Genomic DNA, 21207 nt, shown 5'->3' on the forward strand with positions numbered 1-21207 from the left:
GCTGAAGAACCTGAAATGGATTATTGTCGGTGTATTAAGTAAAGGGTATTCTAGCTAAATGAACTCCGCAGGGGATCTCGTAACTAGGGGAGTATACTACACAAGGTTTGGTCGATCGTACAACAGGGTGCGGCCATAGCGACCAGTCTAACACCCGCACGACCAGTCTCCCTACACCGTCGCATATACCCGCGACCAGCCTCACTGGTCGTAGGGCAGGATTTGATGGAATTTGTCCAGAGCGCTTGTTTTGATAAACCACTCAAATGTTTTCTTTCCTCAGGCACCTGCATCAGTGAACGAAGTCATGGACGGCATAGTTGGGCATTGTCCTGTCCTGTAGCATTAAATGCTGCAGGATAGAACTTTGCCGACCAGCAAGGTGGCGCACGATGGATGGGACGTTGTGGGCAGCCCGACCAGGCAAGTGGACGGGGTCGGCGGAGAAAGGCACTATCCCGAACCGTAGCATTAAATGTTGCGGGATAAAACTTTGCTAGCTGCCACAGTGATGCAAGACGGATGGGACGCCATCAGCAGCCCGACCAGGCAAGTGATGGAGTCGGCGCAAAAGAACCTTATCATGTCCCGTAGCATTAATTGTTGCGGGGTGGAACTTTACAGGCCAGCACGGCGGCGCATGGCACAAGTTGCCTGGGACCCTCAGAGCAAGTGGGCATGTCTAGTCCTCTGTAATGATAGTTTGGGCTAGGTATTAGGATGAGCAGAGGTCTTCTGTTTGGATCCACATATAAGTTCTCCTCCTCCCAGCTGTATATAAGAGGACGAGGAGGAGGAGGAAGAGGCGGGCTAAGACATCATCTATAATTCAACTGAGATCCTTCATAACACACAGGACGTAGGACTATTATCCTCCAGGAGGCCCGAACCTGTATAACTCCTTGTGTCCCCTAGTTCTTTGAACACACACACACACATCTGATTCTTGAAACATCGTCCACACGTCCACTATCCAACATACCTCGGAATCGCTGTCAATGATTTACCACCGACATTTGACGCGCTAGGTAGGGGTCGCCTTTCGTCATTTCAGCAAGTTTAAAAAAAACTTGACCAAGCCACCCATGGTCGAATCCGCGGCAACCACCGAGTCCTGTTTTGACGACCCCGGCTGCCGCGAGGAGTTCTTCATGGAATACCACCCCAGATGAACCCAGAGTGCTCCAGGCATGGGACACCGAGCCAGAGTCTGAAAGGATCGAATAGCCCAAGAGGGGGGGTGAATTGGGATATTAAATTTGTTTTTTTTAATTGACTACTGCTTGACCAAATAAAACTTATAAGAAACGCAAGTAAGGAATTTTAACTAGCACAAGATAGCTAACCACGCAAGAATTAACTAAGAAAGACAATTCCTAAGAAGAACTTGCAATAATAACAAAGTTCAAAATAAGATGCAAGAAAGTAAAGAGTTGGAGAAGACAACACCGATTTTTTTTCGAGGTTTCGAGAAGTTGGCACTTCCCCCTAGTCCTCGTTGGAGCATCCACCAAGGATGTCGCTCCCCCTTGAGTCACCAAGGCTCAAGTGCTCCCTCTTGATTACCCTTTCTCCATCTCCGGATTGGCGGGTATCAAACCAAGTACATCCTCTTTTTCCGGGGCTCCCACAATTGCTCCAAGAGCTCACCAAGAAATCCTCCGATCACCAAGACTGTCTAGGTGTTGCCAACCACCAAGAGTAACAAGCCTCAAGCTTCACTTGACAAAGACCAAGCCTAGACAACAGCTAGATGCACACTTGTTACTCTCCAAGCACTCAAAGAAGTCCTTAATCCTCAACTAAGAACTTAAAATGGACACAAGTGCTCCCTCTCTTGCCTCTAAATGACACACCAAGTGTATGAGCTGCTACAGGGTCGCAAGAGCAACTGTTGAAACCAACTGAGTGGGTATTTATAGCCTAGAGATCAAAAATTAGCCGTTGGCTAACCACTCTCATTTTATTGTAATCACCGGATAATCCGCTGGCTATATCCTTAAGATCACCGGATAGTCCGGTGGGTTCAAACCCAGAGCCAGCTGTCACTAGCCGTTGCACGGCAACATTTGTCCGGTGATAAACTCCGGTGAACAACAGTCAACACCGGATAATCCGGTGAGTACAACTCACCCGACCCTTCGAATTTCCGAACCTTCTGCAAGAAATACTCCGGTGATATTTTTGCTACCACCGGATAATCCGGTGAGTTCAATTTGTCTGAGTTTCTTCACAACATTTCTCCGGTGGTCTGCCAGCTAAGTCACCGGATAATCCTGTGAACGTAATTTTCCACTGTGGCCCGAAGCAATGCTCTCTGCAAGAAATAGTCCGGTGTTCATATTATGCATTCACCGGATAATCCGGTGGGTACAAAATTGTTTTTCTCCAAAAATTTTCTCTGCTGGAAAAGCTCCGGTGGTCACCGGACTTTCAGCACCGGATATTCCGGTGTAACACTTCTGAAATTTTTCATATAATTCGGATGCCTCAATTAGTGTTTATCCGGTGAGTATTAGACATCCATCAGAGGATAATCCGGTGAATAAATGTTTTGTGAACTTGTCCAATTCAACTTTCTTTGAGCTCTAATTCCTTGACAGCTTCACCATGGACTTGTATGCTCTACCTAGTGCTAGAATTTAACAAGTGTGCATCATCTACGTCTAGACTCACTAAGTCAAGCTACTACTTTTAGCCCCCCTTTATAGTACGGTCAAAAGACAAAAAGAAAAAGGAGACCTATACTACTCTAAGTATCCTTCATCTCCTTTGTGATACTTAGAACTAGAAGATCCTTAGTCTTAAAGCATATGTCCTTTGATTGTCCATATAAGCACTTTAGGGACCAAGATTAACCAAATGTCATTGTATACTGAATTTTTGATTCCCTTCAAAACAAATTGTTAGTCACAGTAATATGGTTGTCATTAATCACCGAAACACTTACCACTTACCTAGGGGCCTAGATGCTACAGAGTCCAAGAGTGTCGAGACCTAGCGTGAGGTATACATGCTGGACCATACAGTGGGAGGCACTAAAGGTCCGAACGCCTCGAACACCGGTGGTATGGCGCCGGGCGGTCTTGACCAGGAGGGCAAGATCACGCAGCCATGGTGCCGCAGGCAAGCCCTCCGGTACAAAACATCCGCTTGGGCCGCGTGCTCATCGACGGAGGAAGCTCAATCAACCTCCTCTTCGCCGACACACTAGACGCTCTGCAAATTTTGAGAAACCTCGTTGAGGCCGTATCCACCATTCTTCGGGATCACTCCGGGCCCCTCAGCCAAGCCACTGGGACAAATCGAGTTGCCTGTCACCTTCGACTTGCCGGACAACTTCAGAACTGAAAGTGTCCTTTTCGATGTGGCCGACTTTGGGACAACGTATAATATGATCCTAAGCCAACCATCGATGGCCTAGTTTATGGCCATTGCCCACTACGCATAACAGGATATCAAAATCCTTGGGCCAACAGGGGCCATCACCGCTGCTGGCAACACCAAGACAGCCCTGCATTGCGACAAGAGGAGCCTCAACATGGTCGAATTGACTCCCAGGTTGCAGCCTGTGAGCACGGAATCCAGCAGGCGACCGGAAAAAGTCCATATCGTCATCACCCCCGATGATCGGCTCAAGGCAGTGAGCCTGGATGACACCAACCTAACCAGGTCGGTCCAGATAAGGGCCGCCCTGGACCCCAAATAGGAGCTCGTGCTCACCACCTTCCTCCGCGAGAACGTGGACATCTTTTCGTGTAGTCCATATGATATGCTCAAAGTCTCCTGGGGTGTGATCGAGCACAAGTTTTCAATGCGACCTGACGCACGACCAGTAAAGCAGAAGGCGCGTCAGTTCGCGGCCGATCGAAAGGAAGCACTTCGTCAGGAGATCGACCAGCTCCTCGAAGCAGGCTTCATACGGGATGTGCAGTACCCAGAATGGCTGGCTAAACCAATCATAGTCTGGAAGCACAATGGTAAGTGGAGAATATACATCGACTTCACCGGCCTCAACAACGCATGCCCGAAGGATTTCTTCCCAATTCCTCGAATCGATCAGCTGGTTGACTCAACTGCCAGCAGTGATCTGTTATATTTCTTTGATGCACGATCAGGGTACCATCAAATTAGTATGTATAACAAAGATGAGGAGAAAACAACTTTTGTTACACCCTTTGGGGTCTTTTGCTATGTAAAAATACCTTTTAGCTTAAAAAGCGTCGGTGCCACTTACCAGCGATGTATTCAACTCGTTCTCTGACCACAGCTCGGAAGAAACGTCAAGACATACGTAGACAATGTGGTCGTCAAAAGCAAAACCAAGATAGACCTGATCACGGATCTGCAAGAAACATTTGACAATCTCCGAAAGTACCGTATAAAACTGAAACCAAAGAGTGTGTTTGGGGTACCATTAGGGAAGTTGCACGGATTCCTCGTATCCATCGGGGAATAGAAGCAAACCCTAACAAGATCAAGGCTATCGACCAGATGCGATCCCTGACCAGGTTAAAAGAGGTTCAGAGGCTAACAGGGTGCATTGCTACTCTGAGCAGGTTCATCTCAAGGCTAGAAGAAAAGGGACTGGCGCTCTTTAAACTCCTGAAGAGAAACTACCACTTCCAGTGGATGCTAGAGGCAGAAGCAGCTATCCAAGAGCTCAAAAGGTACCTCTCCTCCTCTCCCATAATAACCGCGTCTCGACCCGATAAGGAACTCTTGCTCTATGTTGCCTCAACACCACAGGTCGCAGGTGCGGTCCTGGCCGTCGAAAGGGATGGCCTCCAGCAACCAGTGTATTACGTCAGCGAGGTCCTACACAATACGAAGGCTCGATACCCACAGGCTCAGAAACTGCTATACGCCGTCCTAATAGCCTCTCACAAGCTCAGACACTACTTTCAGGCTCACAAAATCAAGGTGATTTCCTCGTTCTCAATTAGGGAAATTCTCCGTAATAGAGATGCGACAGGAAGAATGCAAAATGGGTAGTAGGGCTCAGGGAATTCGACCTCTAGCTCACCCCCCGAACTTCTATCAGGTCCCAGGCGCTGGTCGATTTTTTAGCCGAGTGGTCGTCCTTCAAGTTCGAGCATGTACAGCGACCAGAGATATATGAGCACTCGACCATGCACTTTGATGGGTCGTTCACACTGAAGGGAGCCGGGGCAGGAGTGGTTCTGACCTCACCCACCGGCAACATCCTCAGGTACGTAGTTCAATTATATTTTTCTGCAACTAATTACATTCCTGACTATGAGGGCCTCTTGTCTGGAATGTGAGCAGCCTCTACACTTTGGATTAAACGACTATTAGCGATAGGGGACGCGCTTCTAGTTGTGAACCAGGTGCAAAAGGAGTTTCAGTGCTCTGACCTGACGATGGTGACATACCTCGCCGAAGTGAGAAGACTAGAGAGACGCTTCATCGGCTTTGAGGTCAAGCACGTCCCTCGCAAGGATAACTTTCTAGCCGATGAGTTGGCCCGTCTAGCTTCTTCTCGTCAACCTATCCCAGTCGAAGTCTTTGAACAAAGACTCTCACGATGATCCACCATGGTCTCAGGCCAAGGTGAAGAGGATGCTCCGCTCGAAAACGGAACACCCGAGGCAACACCTCCCTCAGTGCCATCGACCTCGGGCGGCCATCATATGGTCGCCCTGATCGGTTCAAGTACGACCTGGATGGATCAGATCTTATACTACCTTCAGAATCAGGCAGCCCCTGGCGATGATGCGTCAACAGAAAAGGTCTCGTGGCAAGCCCGCAGATACTCCTTAGTAGAGGGACACCTCTACCGCCGAAGGAGCAATAGCCTTTTACTGAAATGCATCACTCAGGTAAAGGGGAGCATAATGCTCTCTGATATCCACGGAAGCATATATGGTAGCCACGCTTCGTACTGCACCCTGGTTGGAAAAGCGTTCTGATAAGGATTTTATTAGCCCACTGCCCTCCAAGATGCCTGCGAGCTGGTGAAACGGTACGAGTCGTGTCAGTACCATGACTGAAGTACCAACCTACCAGCCTAAGCACTGCAAACCATACCACTCTCTTGGCCTTTCGCTGTCTGGGGGCTCGATATCGTGGGACCGTTCCCTAAAGCCCCAGGCGGTTTTGAATTCCTATTTGTGGCCATCGACAAATTCACTAAGTGGATCGATGTCAAACTCGTTAGGAAGATCACTGCCACAGCAGTGATTAAGTCCAGACGAGGGCTGGTAGTGTGGTTTGTCAGTCCAAACTGCATAATTACGGACAATGGAACTCAATTCACTAGTAATGCCTTCTAAGAGTACTGCAATGAAATCGGAACCAAGGTTTGCTATGTGTCTGTAGCTCACCCCCAAAGCAACGGACAGGTCAAAAGGGCAAATGAGATGGTACTACAAGGGATCAAAAATCGAGTCTTTGACCGGCTTAAAAGCTATTCAAGGTGTTGAGTGGACGAACTCCCCACAGTACTCTAGTCACTGTGGATGACCCACAACCGGGCTATGACCAAAACCCCTTTCTTCTTGGTGTTTGGCGTGGAGGCCATGCTCCCCTTAGAAATCGCCCTCCAGTCGCCTCGAGTCAGCAACTACTTGGATAATGACCAGGTGGTGTGACAAGAGGATGACATAAACCTGATTGAAGAGTTCCGCGATCACGCTCTAATTCAAGCTGCTCGATATCAGCAGAGCCTTAGACGCTACCACGACTGAAAGGTGCGACAACAAACACTGGTTGTAGTGACCTCATCCTTAGGCAAATTCATAATAGCATAGGTCAGAAAAAGCTCTCCCCCAAGTGGGAAGGGCCCTACAAGGTGGTCGATGTTACCCGGCCTAGTGCGGTCAGGTTAGCCATGGAGGACGGCCGAGAATTACATAACTCCTAGAACATCACACTGTTGCGCAAGTTCTATATGTAGGGTCGCTCAAAAACAGGCCAGTTTTTCTATTTTGCAAGGTCTTCCGGACGAGCATGGAATACAAATTGTAAGTTCTAAAATTCAAAAACAAAATAAACCAAACTCCCTGTTTTGCAGGACTCCCCGACTGGCAACGAGCTCCTGACAGGTTAATGCTTCAACCACAACATGAGGCCACACTCAACGACCATTACGGGATCCACCAGACAACAAGGCCACACACCCACACTCGGCTCGAGCGCGGGTCGCCATCGACAGGTTTGCCAAGCTAGGATACGATCTACGCCCCAATAATCTGACTAGCAAGCGGGATGGGACAAAGACAGACGTCATCAAACCTCAACATTTTCCATTCATAAAAGGGAAGGGTTACAAGCCGACTAGTTACATCCGATCGGACCAACTATCCTAATACATGCCTGTCCTATCCTCCCTGGCTCAAGTAACTTACGCGAGGTTGACAGAAAGAGTCCGCCAAACTCTCACCTCTACCTACCCCTGAATGAGTCAAGAAACCTCTTATACTCCTCCCTAGAACGGCAGCTCACCGCTCCAGGGATCGAGCGATGACCTTCATAAGGGCTAAGAAGGGAGGCCGAGGCAAAGGCCTTGCTGGAGCTGATGACCGACCCTGGCGCACCCTAAAGACCTCTCTTCCTCTTCATCTCCAACTCCTCCTCTTCATCGATCTCCTTCTTCAGAAGGTCCCAATCAATCCCCTCCTCGTCATCAGAAATATCGATGACCTCAGCCGTGGGATCCACCCGGGCGGGAGAGCAAGAAGAGCCACCAGATTGCGGCTTTCCTTGGAAAAGCGGAAACTTGATTGTCACTAGCTCCAATCTTGCAAGCACCAGACCCAACCTCACGAGCGCTTCCGCGACGAAAGCCGCCTTTGGAAGTATCTCGGCAGGCGGATTCAAAGGTGGAGGTGACTCCACCTCTACCGAGTCAACCAAGATCATCGACCCCTCTGCTGATGAAGGAAGGGAATACACCATGACCTGGGGCCCGCCTACCCTTCAGAGCAAAGCGCGAAACAAGATAGAGACAAAATGGCTCTAGACACTGAAAGACCTGATGGGAGGAAGAAAGGCAAGGGAATGGATCAAAAGGCCATCAATCTCTTGCCTTGTAAAAAGCCACAGCAACACCCTAACAAGCGCGGCATTCAAAACACTCGAGGCCCGAGGAGGCGCGCTGATAGAACTAAGAATCCTTCGGGTCCAGCGGCAATCAATGTCTCTCTCTCGCTCCCAGCCGCCCTCCCCCCGCCCCCCCTTTTTTGTCTCAGGATACTTAAGCCTCCCCACATGAAACAAAGTTCGGAGTCAATCCTTGGGAACTAACGACATCGAACGACCACTCCCTAGGCAAACTACGTTTTCCCAGGACCTAAGTGGCACGACCAGGTCGGACCACGGTCATGGGGAGTCTTGGAGGCTACTGTCAGTGTGTTAAGTAAAGGGGTATCCTAGCTAAACGGACTCCCAAGGGATCTCGCAACTAGAGGAGCATACTACACAAGGTCTGGTCGATCGTAAGACTAGGATACAGCCATAGAGACCAGTCTAACACCTGCAAGACCAGTCACCCTAAACCATGCATATACCCGTGACCATCCCCATTGTTCGTAGGGCCAGATTTGACGGAATTTGTCCAGAGCACTTGTTCTGATAAACCACTCAAGTGTTTTCTTTCCCTAGGTGCCTGCATCAGTGGAGGAAGTCATGGATGGCGTAGTTGGGCATTGTCCCATCCCATAGCATTAAATATTGTAGGATAGAACTTTGCTGACCGGCATGGTGGCGTACGACGGATGGGATGTTGTTGGCAGCCCTACCAGGCAAGTGGACGGGGTCGGCGAAGAAAGGCACTATCCCGAACAGTAGCATTAAATACTGTGAGATAGAACTTTGCTAGCCAGCATAGTGGCGCACGACGGATGGGACGCCATCAGCAATCCGACCAGGCAAGTGGATGGAGCCGGCGCAAAAGGACCTTATCCTGTCCCGTAACATTAATTGTTGTGGGGCGAAACTTTGCAGGCCAGCACAGCGACGCACGACACAAGTTGCATGGGACCCTCAGAGCAAGTGGGCATGCCTGATCCTCTGTAATGATGGTTTGAATTAGATATTAGGATGAGCAGAGGTCTCCTATTTGGACCCACATGTAGGTTCTCCTCCTCCCTGCTATATATAAGGGGACGAGGAGGAGGAGGAAGAGGCAGGCTAAGACATTATCTGCAATTCAATTGAGATCCTTCATAACACACACAGGACATAGGGTTATTATCCTTCAGAAGGCCTGAACCTGTATAACTTCTTGTGTCCCTAGTTCTTCGAACACACACACACACACACATCTGATTCTTGAAACACCGTCCATGCGTCCACTGTCCAGCATACCCTGGAATCACTGCCAGGGATTTACCCCCGACAACCATAATAACCAAAGGCTAATTTGTGGTTAAAATGGTCAGTCACCAAGGATTGAATATATAGTTGCAACTTCATGTAAACCCAATTTCCTTCCTGGAAGGTTCGCTCTGAGTGGTGTTGATCAGCTTGGTGTTTCATTCTTTGGCAGACATGCATCAGATGCTGGCGCAATAGATTGGTGTGGACCTAACATTCCTTTGCTCAATCAGCCAAATCAGGAGCAGCACAAGCTGAAGAATCGATCACACAAAAATGTCATGTGCTATGGCCATACAAAGCTTCAAATGGACTAAGTTTTGTAAAGTGAAGTGTGGCATTGCTCCAGGATTCATACTAAGTTTTGTCAGAAGTTCCTGGGCTACAGAATATGAGTTGTAGCCAGTGACAATGTTAGTAATCCAAGCAGGCACGCAGGAAGACACCGCAAATCGTTCTGTTGATTCCGTGTGTCTATATCGAGCCAGGGCGTCTGTCGCTTTGTTCTCTCGGCCTTTCTTGTACACAAGTTTATACTGCAATCCTTGCAATTTCATCATAACCTTTTGTTGCCGGGGGGTGGACAATCGCTGATCCTGTAAATGAGTGATGGCACGTTGATCAATACGTATGACGAACTCACTGTGTTGAAGATATGCGCACAAATGCTCCACCGCTAGCAGTATTATGAGGTTCTCCTCATATGTAGACAACAATTGGTTCTTCGAGCCCTAAGTCTTGCTCAAATAAGCCAGCAGATGGTTGTTTTGCATAAAGACCGCCCCTATTCCTCTCTCAGATGCATTCATTTCAATGAGAAACTCTTGACTGAAGTCCGACAAAGCTAGAATAGGAGTAGAAATCAGTGCTTGCTTCAATGTAGTGAATGTGTCCTCTTCCATAGTTGTCCAGCAGAAGATGGAGTTCTTGTGGAGCAAATCAATCAATGGGCGGAGAATCGCAAAGTTCTGAACAAACTTACAGTAATAGCTATCCAAGCCCAAGAATCCACGCACCTCTTTGATCGATGACGACTGTGGCCAACAGCGGACAGTGTCAATGTTCTTCCCATCTGTTGCCACCCCCACATCACTGATGACATGGATGAGGTATGTCAATTGACATTTGCAAAGGCACATTTAGATCTCTTGATGCGAATATTGTTGTTGGATAGCATCTGGAACACCTCCTTGAGCGTGTCTACATGGTGCTGCAGACTGGCACTGTATAAGAGTATATCATTGATAAAGACCAAAACTCCCTTGCACAACAGAAGCTTCAGGAAGGTGTTTCGTGTTTTGGATGGTTGCTGGCACACCCGTGATACCATACGCCAATACCCGAAACTTATAGTGGCCGCGTGAGTTTTAAACGTTGTCTTCGGTTCATCAGTGGGCGACATGCGTATCTAGTGGTACCACGCCCATAGATCTAAAGTGGTGGACCAGCACAATCTAGCTAACTCATCTAGCAATTAATTGATGATAGGCAATAGGTACCTGTTATTGACGGTGATCGCAACCAGGTGGCAGTAATCGACGCAGAAGCGCCATGACCCGTCTTTCTTTTGAACCACAAGAATGGATGAAGTGAACGGGCTTTAACTATGCTGAATAACACCTTAGGTCAGCATCTCCTAAGCCTGCCACTAAATTTAATCCTTTCGCGCTGGCATGTAGCGATAAGGGCACAAATTGATGGGTTTTTCCCATAGGATCAGCGAAATGATATGATCAATATGCTGTTGTAGCAGCATACCTCGAGGTTCTTCAAATAGGCGACTAAACAGATGCAGCAGTGTCTGAGTCTCATCCGGAAAATCGGGGCCATTAGTTGTAGCTTCTGTCAGGCACAATTGTATGACCTTGTGGACTGATCCTCTGGTGTAAGCCCCAAAAATTGGCCCGTCGAGATCACAGAACACTGTGAAAGCTATGAGAAAAGCTTGTGCTAGGTTGTTTTGTTCAGTTCAGTGGATTAAGGGTCTTTGACTTTTATCTATGTAAATGTTTAGCCTATGATTAACCCTTGGGAGAGTATGTGCTCTTTTGCGTCGCAAAGGCACAACCTGTTTTGGCTTTATGAAAAATTGCATATCTTGAATCCTATGTTGAGTCAATAAAATGAATGATCAAGTTTTGAGCTAAAATTGAATCCAATACGGTAGCTTAAGGCTTCATGTGGTTTGCCAAAGAAGTAAACCCATTGTTGCTTAAAACTCACTTAAGGATAGTTAAATGATTAAATAAGAAAGTTAACTTGTATTTTTTAACGTGCTAAGAATGTTGTTTTCATGTTATCAAACTAAGGCTTGGATTGATATGTGGGTGTTTGCATAGCCCGTCGGGTTGAACTAATCTTTGCACTAATCATGAAACTGTGGATGCTTTTGTGGTGACATCTTTTGGATAATTGAACAACATGATCAAAACTTGCTTCACTCCCGGTGCTTGTGACATAAACTCACTTCGAGATTTTGTGTGCCTTTGAGTTATATTGTTTACTCCTCGTAGTACTTTGGCATCTCTATTCCTTGCAAGTGCTTTGTGATCTATATGTGAAGCTTTATAGGCTTACATTTCATTTGCACATCTTTTGCATAGTTATGTATCCTTGATGTTTGCATTGTCAAAGGGGAAGAAAATATGTCCAAAGATATTATGCACAAAAATTCAACAATGGGGAAAAAATTGCATTTATCTAGAAATAAAAGGGAAAAAATGGAATATGTGCAATCATCAAGGAGGAGCATGTGTTCATGGGTTTTTGAGTTGTTCTTGCTCTTTTGAGGTTTTTGGCTAGTCCTTGCCTCTCTTATGGCTTTTGCAATCTTTATTATGCCAGGTAGCATATTTTACTCTTTCTCGAGTTTTTTGTCACTTAGATGAGTTTATCTTAATTTCTTCAAATCAAAATCTTTGTGCTTTGATGGTTATCAATGCACTCATCAAGGGGGAGATTGAGAAACCAAGTTAAAATGTATCTTGGTTTACTTGTGATGAGTGATTGATATTGGTATTTATTTGGCCTGATGATCTTCGATTTTGCATGAGCTTTGATGTGATTTGAATTGATTTGAGATTTCATTTGAGCATATTGATTATGGACTAACTGTAATTAGAGTTGGAGATATGTGTTTTCTTGTCTCATGGTGTGCAGGTGATGGATGCAACTTGGCGATCGACTGCAGGATGATCGGGGCCAAGCGGAGTGTTTGGTGCCGAATGATGAAGGAGGCTGGGCGGAGTCAAGGGTGATTCTAGCTGAACACGTGGAGGTCAAGCAAAGCATGGAAGACGTATGGAGATGACGTGTTGACAAAGTCAAGTGAAGGGGATGCCGGTACAAGTGACAAGGCAACCCGAGGGATCGGGAGCGGGTGTAAGCAAGACGGCGAGTCACGCTTTGAGAAGCGTGCATACGGTTTCGCGTTTTGCCCTCAAAACCGTGGGAGGACTGAAGGAGCATGTGGCACCATCGCGAAGCTTGCGCCGAGGCGAAGCTAAGTCGTGAAGGTGTCGCAGCTGTCCGATGAATGGAGAAGAAAATTGACCAAAATTCCCTCGATGGTAGTTAGGAGTGTACTACAGTAGAGGGGTATTTTGGGAAAAAGCTAGTGAACTTAGGGGTCAAGTTTTCTAGACTTATAAATAGAGAGGAAGGGTTATGAGAAAGTTTGAACCAGCCACTTGACCCTCCTTTGCCACCCATTTGAGAGCATAGAGCTAGGGTTTTAAGGAGAGAAGGATGAGTGCTTAGCCTATGTAATAGGTGAGAGTTTTGAAAGATAAATCTTTGTAATCCGTATAAAATAGTGCTGATCTCTTTGAGTAATGAAGTTTATGTTTTTGCATATGCTTGAATTCCACTCCTTCTAGTTTCCCTCTATTGGTCCCCTTGCAAGTTTTTAAGTTTTTCGGTTTCCGGTTTTGATTTTTGTTTTGGTTTTTTGGCTGAAATTTCAGCACCTTGTGAGGTCATTCTTCTTGTTGCTAGAGGCATAAAATTCTCATACACAAGCTTATGTGATGAGATTTTGAATTCTATTGCCTCTAGACAATCAACTTAGAGAGTTTCGTTGCTTGGAGTTCATCTTTTCTTGTTTCTTTACAAGTTGTGATCTTTTAAATGCTAAGACACATTGATTGATTTTAAATGGAACCTATGGTTCATATATCATCTGTGGAGTCGTGTTGTCTTAATTTTCTCTTGCTAAAACTTTTCACTATTTTTGCTTACGCTTGAGTTTTGAGGTGCGTTGGGTGATTCAAATAGGAGAAGGCCATCGATTTCATAAGAAATTTATTGAGATGTCTATTCATCCCCCTCTAGTCGCCAATCTCGTTCCTACATGGAGCCACAAGTCTACTGTTCCTATGCAATGCATGGCTGTTAAACTAACCCATAAATCTGATTGAACCCCAAAAATCCAAAAATAGGATTCATATTTGACTCTCCATGATCTAGGCCCTTCTCCATCAAATTAAGGGAAATCTAAGCGCGGTAAGGCATGATAGCCCCCACCAGAGCGGAATGAAGAATCATGAGATGCGGGAACATGAAATGGATCTGAGACATAGTTCATACCCTTGATCAGAGGCGGAATTGAGAGAGAGAAAAATAGCCAAATTCCCTTCTCTGGTGCGGTGTGTCCACACAGTGGCCAATTGGCCCAGACTCTTCATACTCATGCACGGCTAGAGAATCTTCGATGCCCTTCAGATGCGGAGGTAGAGGTAGCAAAGGCGGTGACAGATCGCTCTGGTTGACCCCTTTCATCCCAGCATCGATCTGCAACATATGCATCTTCAATTCTTCACCTCCCCACGCAAGTCGCTAGCCGCCTCCACTATGGGCTTCCAACCGGTAAGGGACTTCACGACCGAACCCAACTCCTCCATGGTCTTGAGGATCACCGAGTTCAAAGCCTTCAACTCCATCAACATCTTTATCACCTTCGACACTTGTTGTTCCATCTCCGTCGTTTTTCTTTTTCTGCTCACGCGTCAGATATTGCGGATGAGCGAGATACTCTGGTGGTTCTACTGGGATCGACACGGCTCTGATGCCAGATGTTATATTGCAACTCACGATTACTCAATACGATCGAGTCTGAGAATGGTTCTTACAATAAAAGCGGAAGGTTCAAGAGTAGCGAGAGGAAGAACAGAGGTTCTAGAAGGGTTCTAATACAGTGATATTGCTCATCCTTTCCCTCTGCCTCTATCCTCTCTTATCTCTCACCTCACGGTCCAAACGTTCGATGGATACCGCGTTGTGGGCTTCCTCACACGAGCTGGGACCGACTGGGCTTTTGGCTCGAGTGCCTGGTCCGGGGAGTCTTTTTGGCTCGAGTGCCCGTCAGACGATGTGATAGAGTTTCTAGCGTCGCTTGAGAAGGAGGAAAAAGGAGACATATTTGATCACGTGCAGGAAAGCGTGTGTGATCTCTGATTTCTCTGCGGTGATCCATCATCATCATGACTGGCATGCCCGGCACAGGTCGAAAAGATCACCGCCCGCAAGCACTTGAGAAGGAGATGGATCCATATATATGTATAGTTTCTTGTCTAGATTGTCAATTCACAATTGTTCGGCACAAAACTTTCCAGCAGGCAGCAGATGTAGATGGTCGATCCTGTTTAGTCTTAAAGAAAAGAGTACGAGTGTAGGACCGGAGCTCATCATCACGGTTCATTAAAGAGAAGAGTACGTGCGCGGCATGATACTGATACCCGATCGGCCCCCGGCTGCGGCAAGAATAATGAGGCCGTCCTCCTGCCGCCACGGCCCTGCCTTCCTCCAGCGCGTGCCACAGTGCGGCAGAGCATAGTAATCGCCGTGCGGGCAGCGCCGTTCACGTGCGCGACCAGCGCCATCCGGTCCATTCCCACTGGCACCGTAGTAGTAGTGTACTAGTATTAAACAAGCCAGGAGCGAGAGGTGCGTGTTGGTGGCCTGGTGCCAGTGCTACCGACTCCAGGTCTCCAATACGGAGTAGAGTGCGGTGCGGTGCTGTGCTGCTGCTTCGGATTCTCTTCCCCCCTACCTGAGCCTCGGCTCTTATTTGTAGCTGCCACACTCGGATGCAGCTCGGTGGTAGCATCTGCAGGCTGCTGCCGCAGCTCGGGTGGTTTCGGAATTTATTGACTCGCCGCCTCGTCTGGACGATTACCATTAATCTATCATGTTTGTTAATCCACAATTCATCCAAGATAACCTTCCACAAACTATAATTCAGAATCTAGGAAAACAAACAGTCTAAATAGATCTACTTCTGTCCTAAAATAAATCCTTACCTTACCTTATGTGTGCGCTATCTAATTCGTTGTATATAATATTATTATAGTATTTTCTAATACTATTATAATACTCTCTATTTTTTATCTTTAATAATTAATATATTTCTTATATTATATTATTTTGTATCTTTCTTCAAATTTACAGTTATCTCATATAAACAATGATATAAATAGGAGAATACTCTAAATATAAAATATAGAGTACCTAGCTCGCCATCGCAACACTTTTAACAGTGGATACGGAATCCGGTAGAGACGTTTGGTGGGATGAAATGGACCGACATTTGCACTGTAGCAGTGATTACGGAGTTTGCTACATATGCCTTGGGGTACTCAAACCAACAAAGCTTCCAGGAGAAGCGAAATATTACAGATTTGATTTTCTCTTCTTTTTTCTTAAAAAAAGGGGTTGGTTCAAGTCGCTTCGGAGTTCAGCTTTCAGCCACCTCTCCACGTGTTACTGCCCCCGTGCATCTTGCGTCGTCGAGTGCGAAATGATCCATGTCGCAGCTACCTGCTCAGGGTAGGCCATCAATGGCGACCCTGCTGCTGGAGCAGCAATCAGTGCAAACACGCGCACCCATCAGTTCTGAACATGGGAGAAAATCGGGGGATGCTCCATAAAAGCAGCATTTACATCCTATCAGCTCCCTCTGCAGCTTTAAATGCTTCCCATGCCGCAGGGGAGCTGGTAGCGACTAGGGGGCAGGGAGCACCACTGCACCGTCCTGACACGCGGATTAATCGCCGCAGTTAACTCCGATCAAACGCTAATCGACTGTACGAACGCCATATTGTTTCGCTAATTGCCGGTGAATTAGTGCCAGTGGTACCGTGCTACGAGTAGAAGGTAAACACAATTTCATGAGGCCGTACATTGCAACTTACAAGAAGAAATTACCAGGTGCACATGGCTAACAGCATCTAAACAAGCAAAAGCTAGACTGCTAGAACAAACACGCAGGATTCCCAGGTTCCAGCCACAAGAAGGCACACAGAAAACACAGATGCACAGGAGGAGAGAAAAAAGACACCTAGACGGCTTAGACAGATTGTGCCAGTGACTTATAGCAGTAGAAGCGCATTATAGGCTGCCTCACCACATGGCACGATCGACACGACACGGCAGACTATACTACTGCTGCTGACCGGCCGGCCGGCGCTGACAAACGTTCGTCCTGCAATCATATGTCCACGGCGATATCAGCCGCGGCGGTCGTGGCCGCGGCCGCCGGTGGAGCAGCAGTGGGGGCCTCGGCGGGGGTGGAGGTGGCGGCCCCGGCGCCGGCGCCGGCGAGGCCGAGCAGCATGTGGCGGACGCCGCGCGCGTACTCGAGCAGGCGGTCGACGGCGGGGATGGTCTCCCTGACCTCGTCCAGGGCCTCGAAGTCGCGCAGCCAGGCGTTAAAGAGCGGGAACGCGTCCGCGGCCACCAGGCGCACCCCCGTGACCTCCTCGAACACGGCGAGCCAGTAGGAGCCGCACCCGAGAACCACGTCGAGGAGGCCCACCTCGTCGCCGCCAAAGAACCGGCGACCCTTGAACGCCCCGTCGCGCAGCTCCGCCTCGATCAGCGCCAGGTTCTCGTGCACCTGCCGCACCGCCGCCTCCTGCTCCTCCCCCGTCGATGCGAACACCGCACCCACCGCCGGCCCAAGCTGCACACATTGCAAGAGAGGACAAAAAAACTGCACGCGTCATTCTCATGACAGGCACAGACACGTCACACGTGTATGTCCAACAACCATAGCGCAGGGAGCGCCCGCCACCCGGAACTTACCTTGTCGTCGGCAAAGTGACACCAGAAGCGCGCGAGCGCGCGGTCGAATGCGTCGGCGGGGAGCAGCGGGCGGCTCTCCGGCCAGGCGTCGTCGAGGTACTGCAGGATGATGACGGACTCCGGGAGCGCGCGGCCGCCGTGAACGAGCACGGGCACCTTCTTGTACACGGGGTTGTGGCGCAGCAGCTCGTCGCTCTTGTTGCTCATGTCCTCCTCCGCGTACTCGAACTCCAGCCCCTTGAGCCGCAGCGCCAGCTGCACGCGGTGCGTGTACGAGCTCGCCCACGACCCAAACAGCTTCAGCGGCGGCGCACTCTCCGTCGTCTTCTCCATGGCTAAGCACGCACTCGGGCCTTAGTTGGACACTCTACTCAAAGATGCTTCTTTCTTCTTTAAGTACCAGCTAGCTAATGGTGGTGGCGACCTTGGCTTTGTTGCGTGGCTTGCAGCTTCGGGGTGACGGGTTTATATAGAGCGGGAAGCGGCGAGGTGGGGCCCGCTTGGAAGTGGGGGTCGAACGCTGGGGCGTGTTTTGGGCCGTGGGAACCCTATGCGGGAAAGATGGGCCGGGCAGGCTCCGAGGGCAAAGCACAACAGACCCGCCGTACGGACTTCACCGACTCGTCGTCGTCGTCGTGGACTTTCTACTGTTGGGGAAGTGTGAAACTGTGAACATGGTTAGCTTACTTTACTTGGAGAGTGGTTTGTTTAATCTGGGTAAAAGCTCTCACTGGCCGTGCTGAAGTCTTCACCGGCAGGACGATGCCTTTTCCTCGCAGCTCTGGTTGATTTGCGTCCGCATTACCGGGACGCAGGGATCGAGCAGCTAGCACTCTCTCAACTTGTTCCCCAATGCATTTGCTTGCAGAACAATCAGGCCAGGCTGCAGTAGTTTCTGATCGAGAGTGGATTTTCACCGCGTGGTAACTGGCATACGCGCGCCATGAAGAAGAAGAAACTGTGACTATGAAACAGATCCGAGTGTTGATGTGGAAGCTTGGTCAAAGTACTTATAAAAGTCGGTAAAGGCTTCTTTTTGGACGTGCGGGCGCTCGCGAATCCGTCCGCAGACTCCGCGCGCCGTTCGATCTAGTCGATCAGTTTTGTGTGAAGACAGATATGAGCAAGTAGGGGTAGTGGTGTCTCCTCTCTATGGCTCTCTCCACTCTCTGCCTTTCCTATTCTCACCTTTCTCTCTCTTCTTTCTCTCTCTTTCTCTTCTTTTCCAGCAAAAACGCTACCACAACCACTCAATCCACTCTAATGGGATTCCTTCGTCGATGATTCCTGTTGTCGATGAAGTGAGGACTGGCCTCCGACGGCACTGTGGCGGTTATGCTTTATGGTGGTGGCTATGCTGGTTCTAGCACTCGTAGTGTCAGTAGCACGACTAGATCTAGATGACGACAACAATGAATCAGAAGTTCTGGCACGGAGCTGGTGGATGGAGCGTAGGAAGCTAGCATGCAACAAGCCTAGGACTACGGGCCTACTGCATCAAGAGGCATGCCATCTTGAGGAAGGGGGTCGACCCTAGTCCTGAATCCACCTCGACCTTGACCTGCCGCCGTTGCCCAATGGGCTCAACTATGAAGGTGGGTTAGTTTGGATGTGATTAGAGTTTCTTTCGAGGGGGGAGGTATGGAGTCTTGTGATGGTTTATGTGTGTTTTTGCAGTGATGAAGATGATGGCAGTGAAATCTAGCTAGGTGTTATATGAGAAGAGGGTGATGGCCAGGTGCGACATCAACTCCTTTTGGTCTGCACCTTGTCCATGGTGGCGTGCTCCCGGTAGATTCATCTTGCTGTTATGAGGCACCTCTCTGATCTCTATCTTTTTTTCTCTGCGCATCTTATCTTTGATTTTTCTCCTGTTCATATTGGATGTGCTTTGTTGGTTTCGATTTAGTAAGAGAGAAATCAAAACAGAGATAAGAGAGTTTGGATTATGAGATAGTGTGTGTCCTTTTATGTGTCTGTGTGTATGAGAGATAGTGAGAGAGAAGCCCGTACAACTGCACTAGCACATGCATTTGTCTAAACTGATAGGAGTGATAGTAGAAGACATAGAGATCTAAAACATTCTAAGTAGTTTAATCCTTTCTTTTCCTCAGTTAGCCCTAAATAGGATCTGAACTTAATACTATTTTTTGCTTGTTTAAGTTATCATAGATCATTGTTTAGTAGCTAATTTAGTTATATCTATTCTCTATTTTAACATAGTAGTTAGTTGTTTGGTCTTTAAGCATTGTCAATAGTCAATATTTTGTTCAACGTGTTCTTAGCAAGTCATATTTTGTTTCATGAAAATCTTTGTCTAGAAGATTTTTTTAGAGAGATGAGGTAATGCCGGTGGTGATTTGTTTGGTTAGATGATGCCGATTCTAACTTTTATTGTTTTTACTTGTTAATGATTTCTTATAAGATGTTAGTGTCACAGTAAAGTGGCCTTTAGCAGCGAATCACATTTTAATAGTTTAGAATTCGAGCATGCTCTGCTTATGTGCACATGCACTAAAATGATCTGTACCAAGTCGATTATCTCCTAATCTATATTAAATCAGTGACAAACATAATTTATCCATTTGGTTCTCAGATTTATCCTAATTTGTTTCCACTTAGCCCCATTGCTTCCCAAATCATCCTAATTTGAGTGCAAATAACTCCCTTTTTTTCTTTTGTTTTTGTGTTGACTTGCTTTTTCAAACTTAACCATGAATGAGTTGATTTTCTTTTATTTTAATTTTAAATCCATATTTACTTACTATCCCTAAGTTTAGGATAGTTTTCTTAAGACAATACAAATTTTTCGTGATTGATCCTATGAATCTCCTTTTTTCTTTTTGTTAGCTTTTCACATTGTTCTAAAATGTCTTTGGATTCACTATAATTTACTTACAATTTTTAAAAAATTTGCCTATTTATTTGGTGTCGAAAGGGGTGTAACAAAAGTAGATGATTTTTCTTTGATCCCATATGAAATTCATACTGACTTGCTTTCTTTAATTTGGCCTAAATTTCTTAAGGCAACTATTTTTAACTACTTACAAATTTTTTTGTTACTGCTCCTAAGAATTTGTCTTCATTTTTTCCTTTTTTGCTTTTCATATTTTTCTAATTTGCCTACGTATTCACTATAATTTGCTTGCACTTCTCATAGATTTTTTAGAATTAGTATACAGTTTCATTTATACATTAAGCATTTTAGAACCCCATGCTCTAGTGTAGCATACTGTCATAGCATATGCGCTTGTTAATTTGAGAGAGCGATGTACTTCATGGTTCTTTTTTTCTCATGATGATGAACTGTTGTTTCATTTTAGTATAGGCAAACAAATCTAATTATATTATGTAAGCTAATTAATAGCTGTACACAGGCAGACATATTATATCGTATAGGCATATATACACCATTGTGTAGGCAACTTTAGCACATATAGGTATATGAGAGACATGAAGATGGCTACTGATGCCAGTATATAAGATTTATTTCTTCTAAGGTCAATCCAGGTTCATATCTTATTTTCCAATGGACTTTTTTTTTCTTTTTAATTTCTTTCTGAATCCATTCTGATTGCTTTTAGTTTCTAACAAAAAATGTTTTTTACATCTAGGATTACCCTTTTGTTTAAGGACAAAATACATCATCAAAAGCATTAGAGATGAGTACAATGTACATCCATGGAAGCATACATTAGTTTTTCCTACATAAGTTTGTGCTGCTTCATGTGTTGCATCAATGGCAATCGGTGGTGGTTTTCCGAACCATGGTTACATCTTGTCTAG

General features: G+C 46.8%; 1 protein-coding gene across 1 annotated transcript; it reads right to left on the reverse strand.

The window, feature by feature from the left end:
* Positions 1-16492: 16492 nt before the first annotated feature.
* LOC133884253 (glutathione transferase GST 23-like) lies at positions 16493-17867 on the reverse strand. The gene is made up of 2 exons (XM_062323607.1): positions 17422-17867; positions 16493-17299 (listed from the first exon to the last, which is right to left on the reverse strand). The coding sequence occupies exons 1-2, from the start codon at positions 17752-17754 to the stop codon at positions 16826-16828; spliced, it is 807 nt and encodes a 268-aa protein (XP_062179591.1). The 5' UTR covers positions 17755-17867; the 3' UTR covers positions 16493-16825.
* Between the last annotated feature and the right edge of the window lie 3340 nt (positions 17868-21207).

Source organism: Phragmites australis, chromosome 11 (assembly GCF_958298935.1).
Source record: "Phragmites australis chromosome 11, lpPhrAust1.1, whole genome shotgun sequence".
NCBI lineage: Eukaryota > Viridiplantae > Streptophyta > Magnoliopsida > Poales > Poaceae > Phragmites > Phragmites australis.

Bases quoted from the DNA above. Each gene is read 5' to 3' on its own strand.
- LOC133884253 (XM_062323607.1), bottom strand. From the start codon at position 17,754: ATGGAGAAGACGACGGAGAGTGCGCCGCCGCTGAAGCTGTTTGGGTCG. The intron at 17,300-17,421 runs GTAAGTTCCGGG...CAATGTGTGCAG, and splicing joins GTCACTTTGCCGACGACAAG to CTTGGGCCGGCGGTGGGTGC.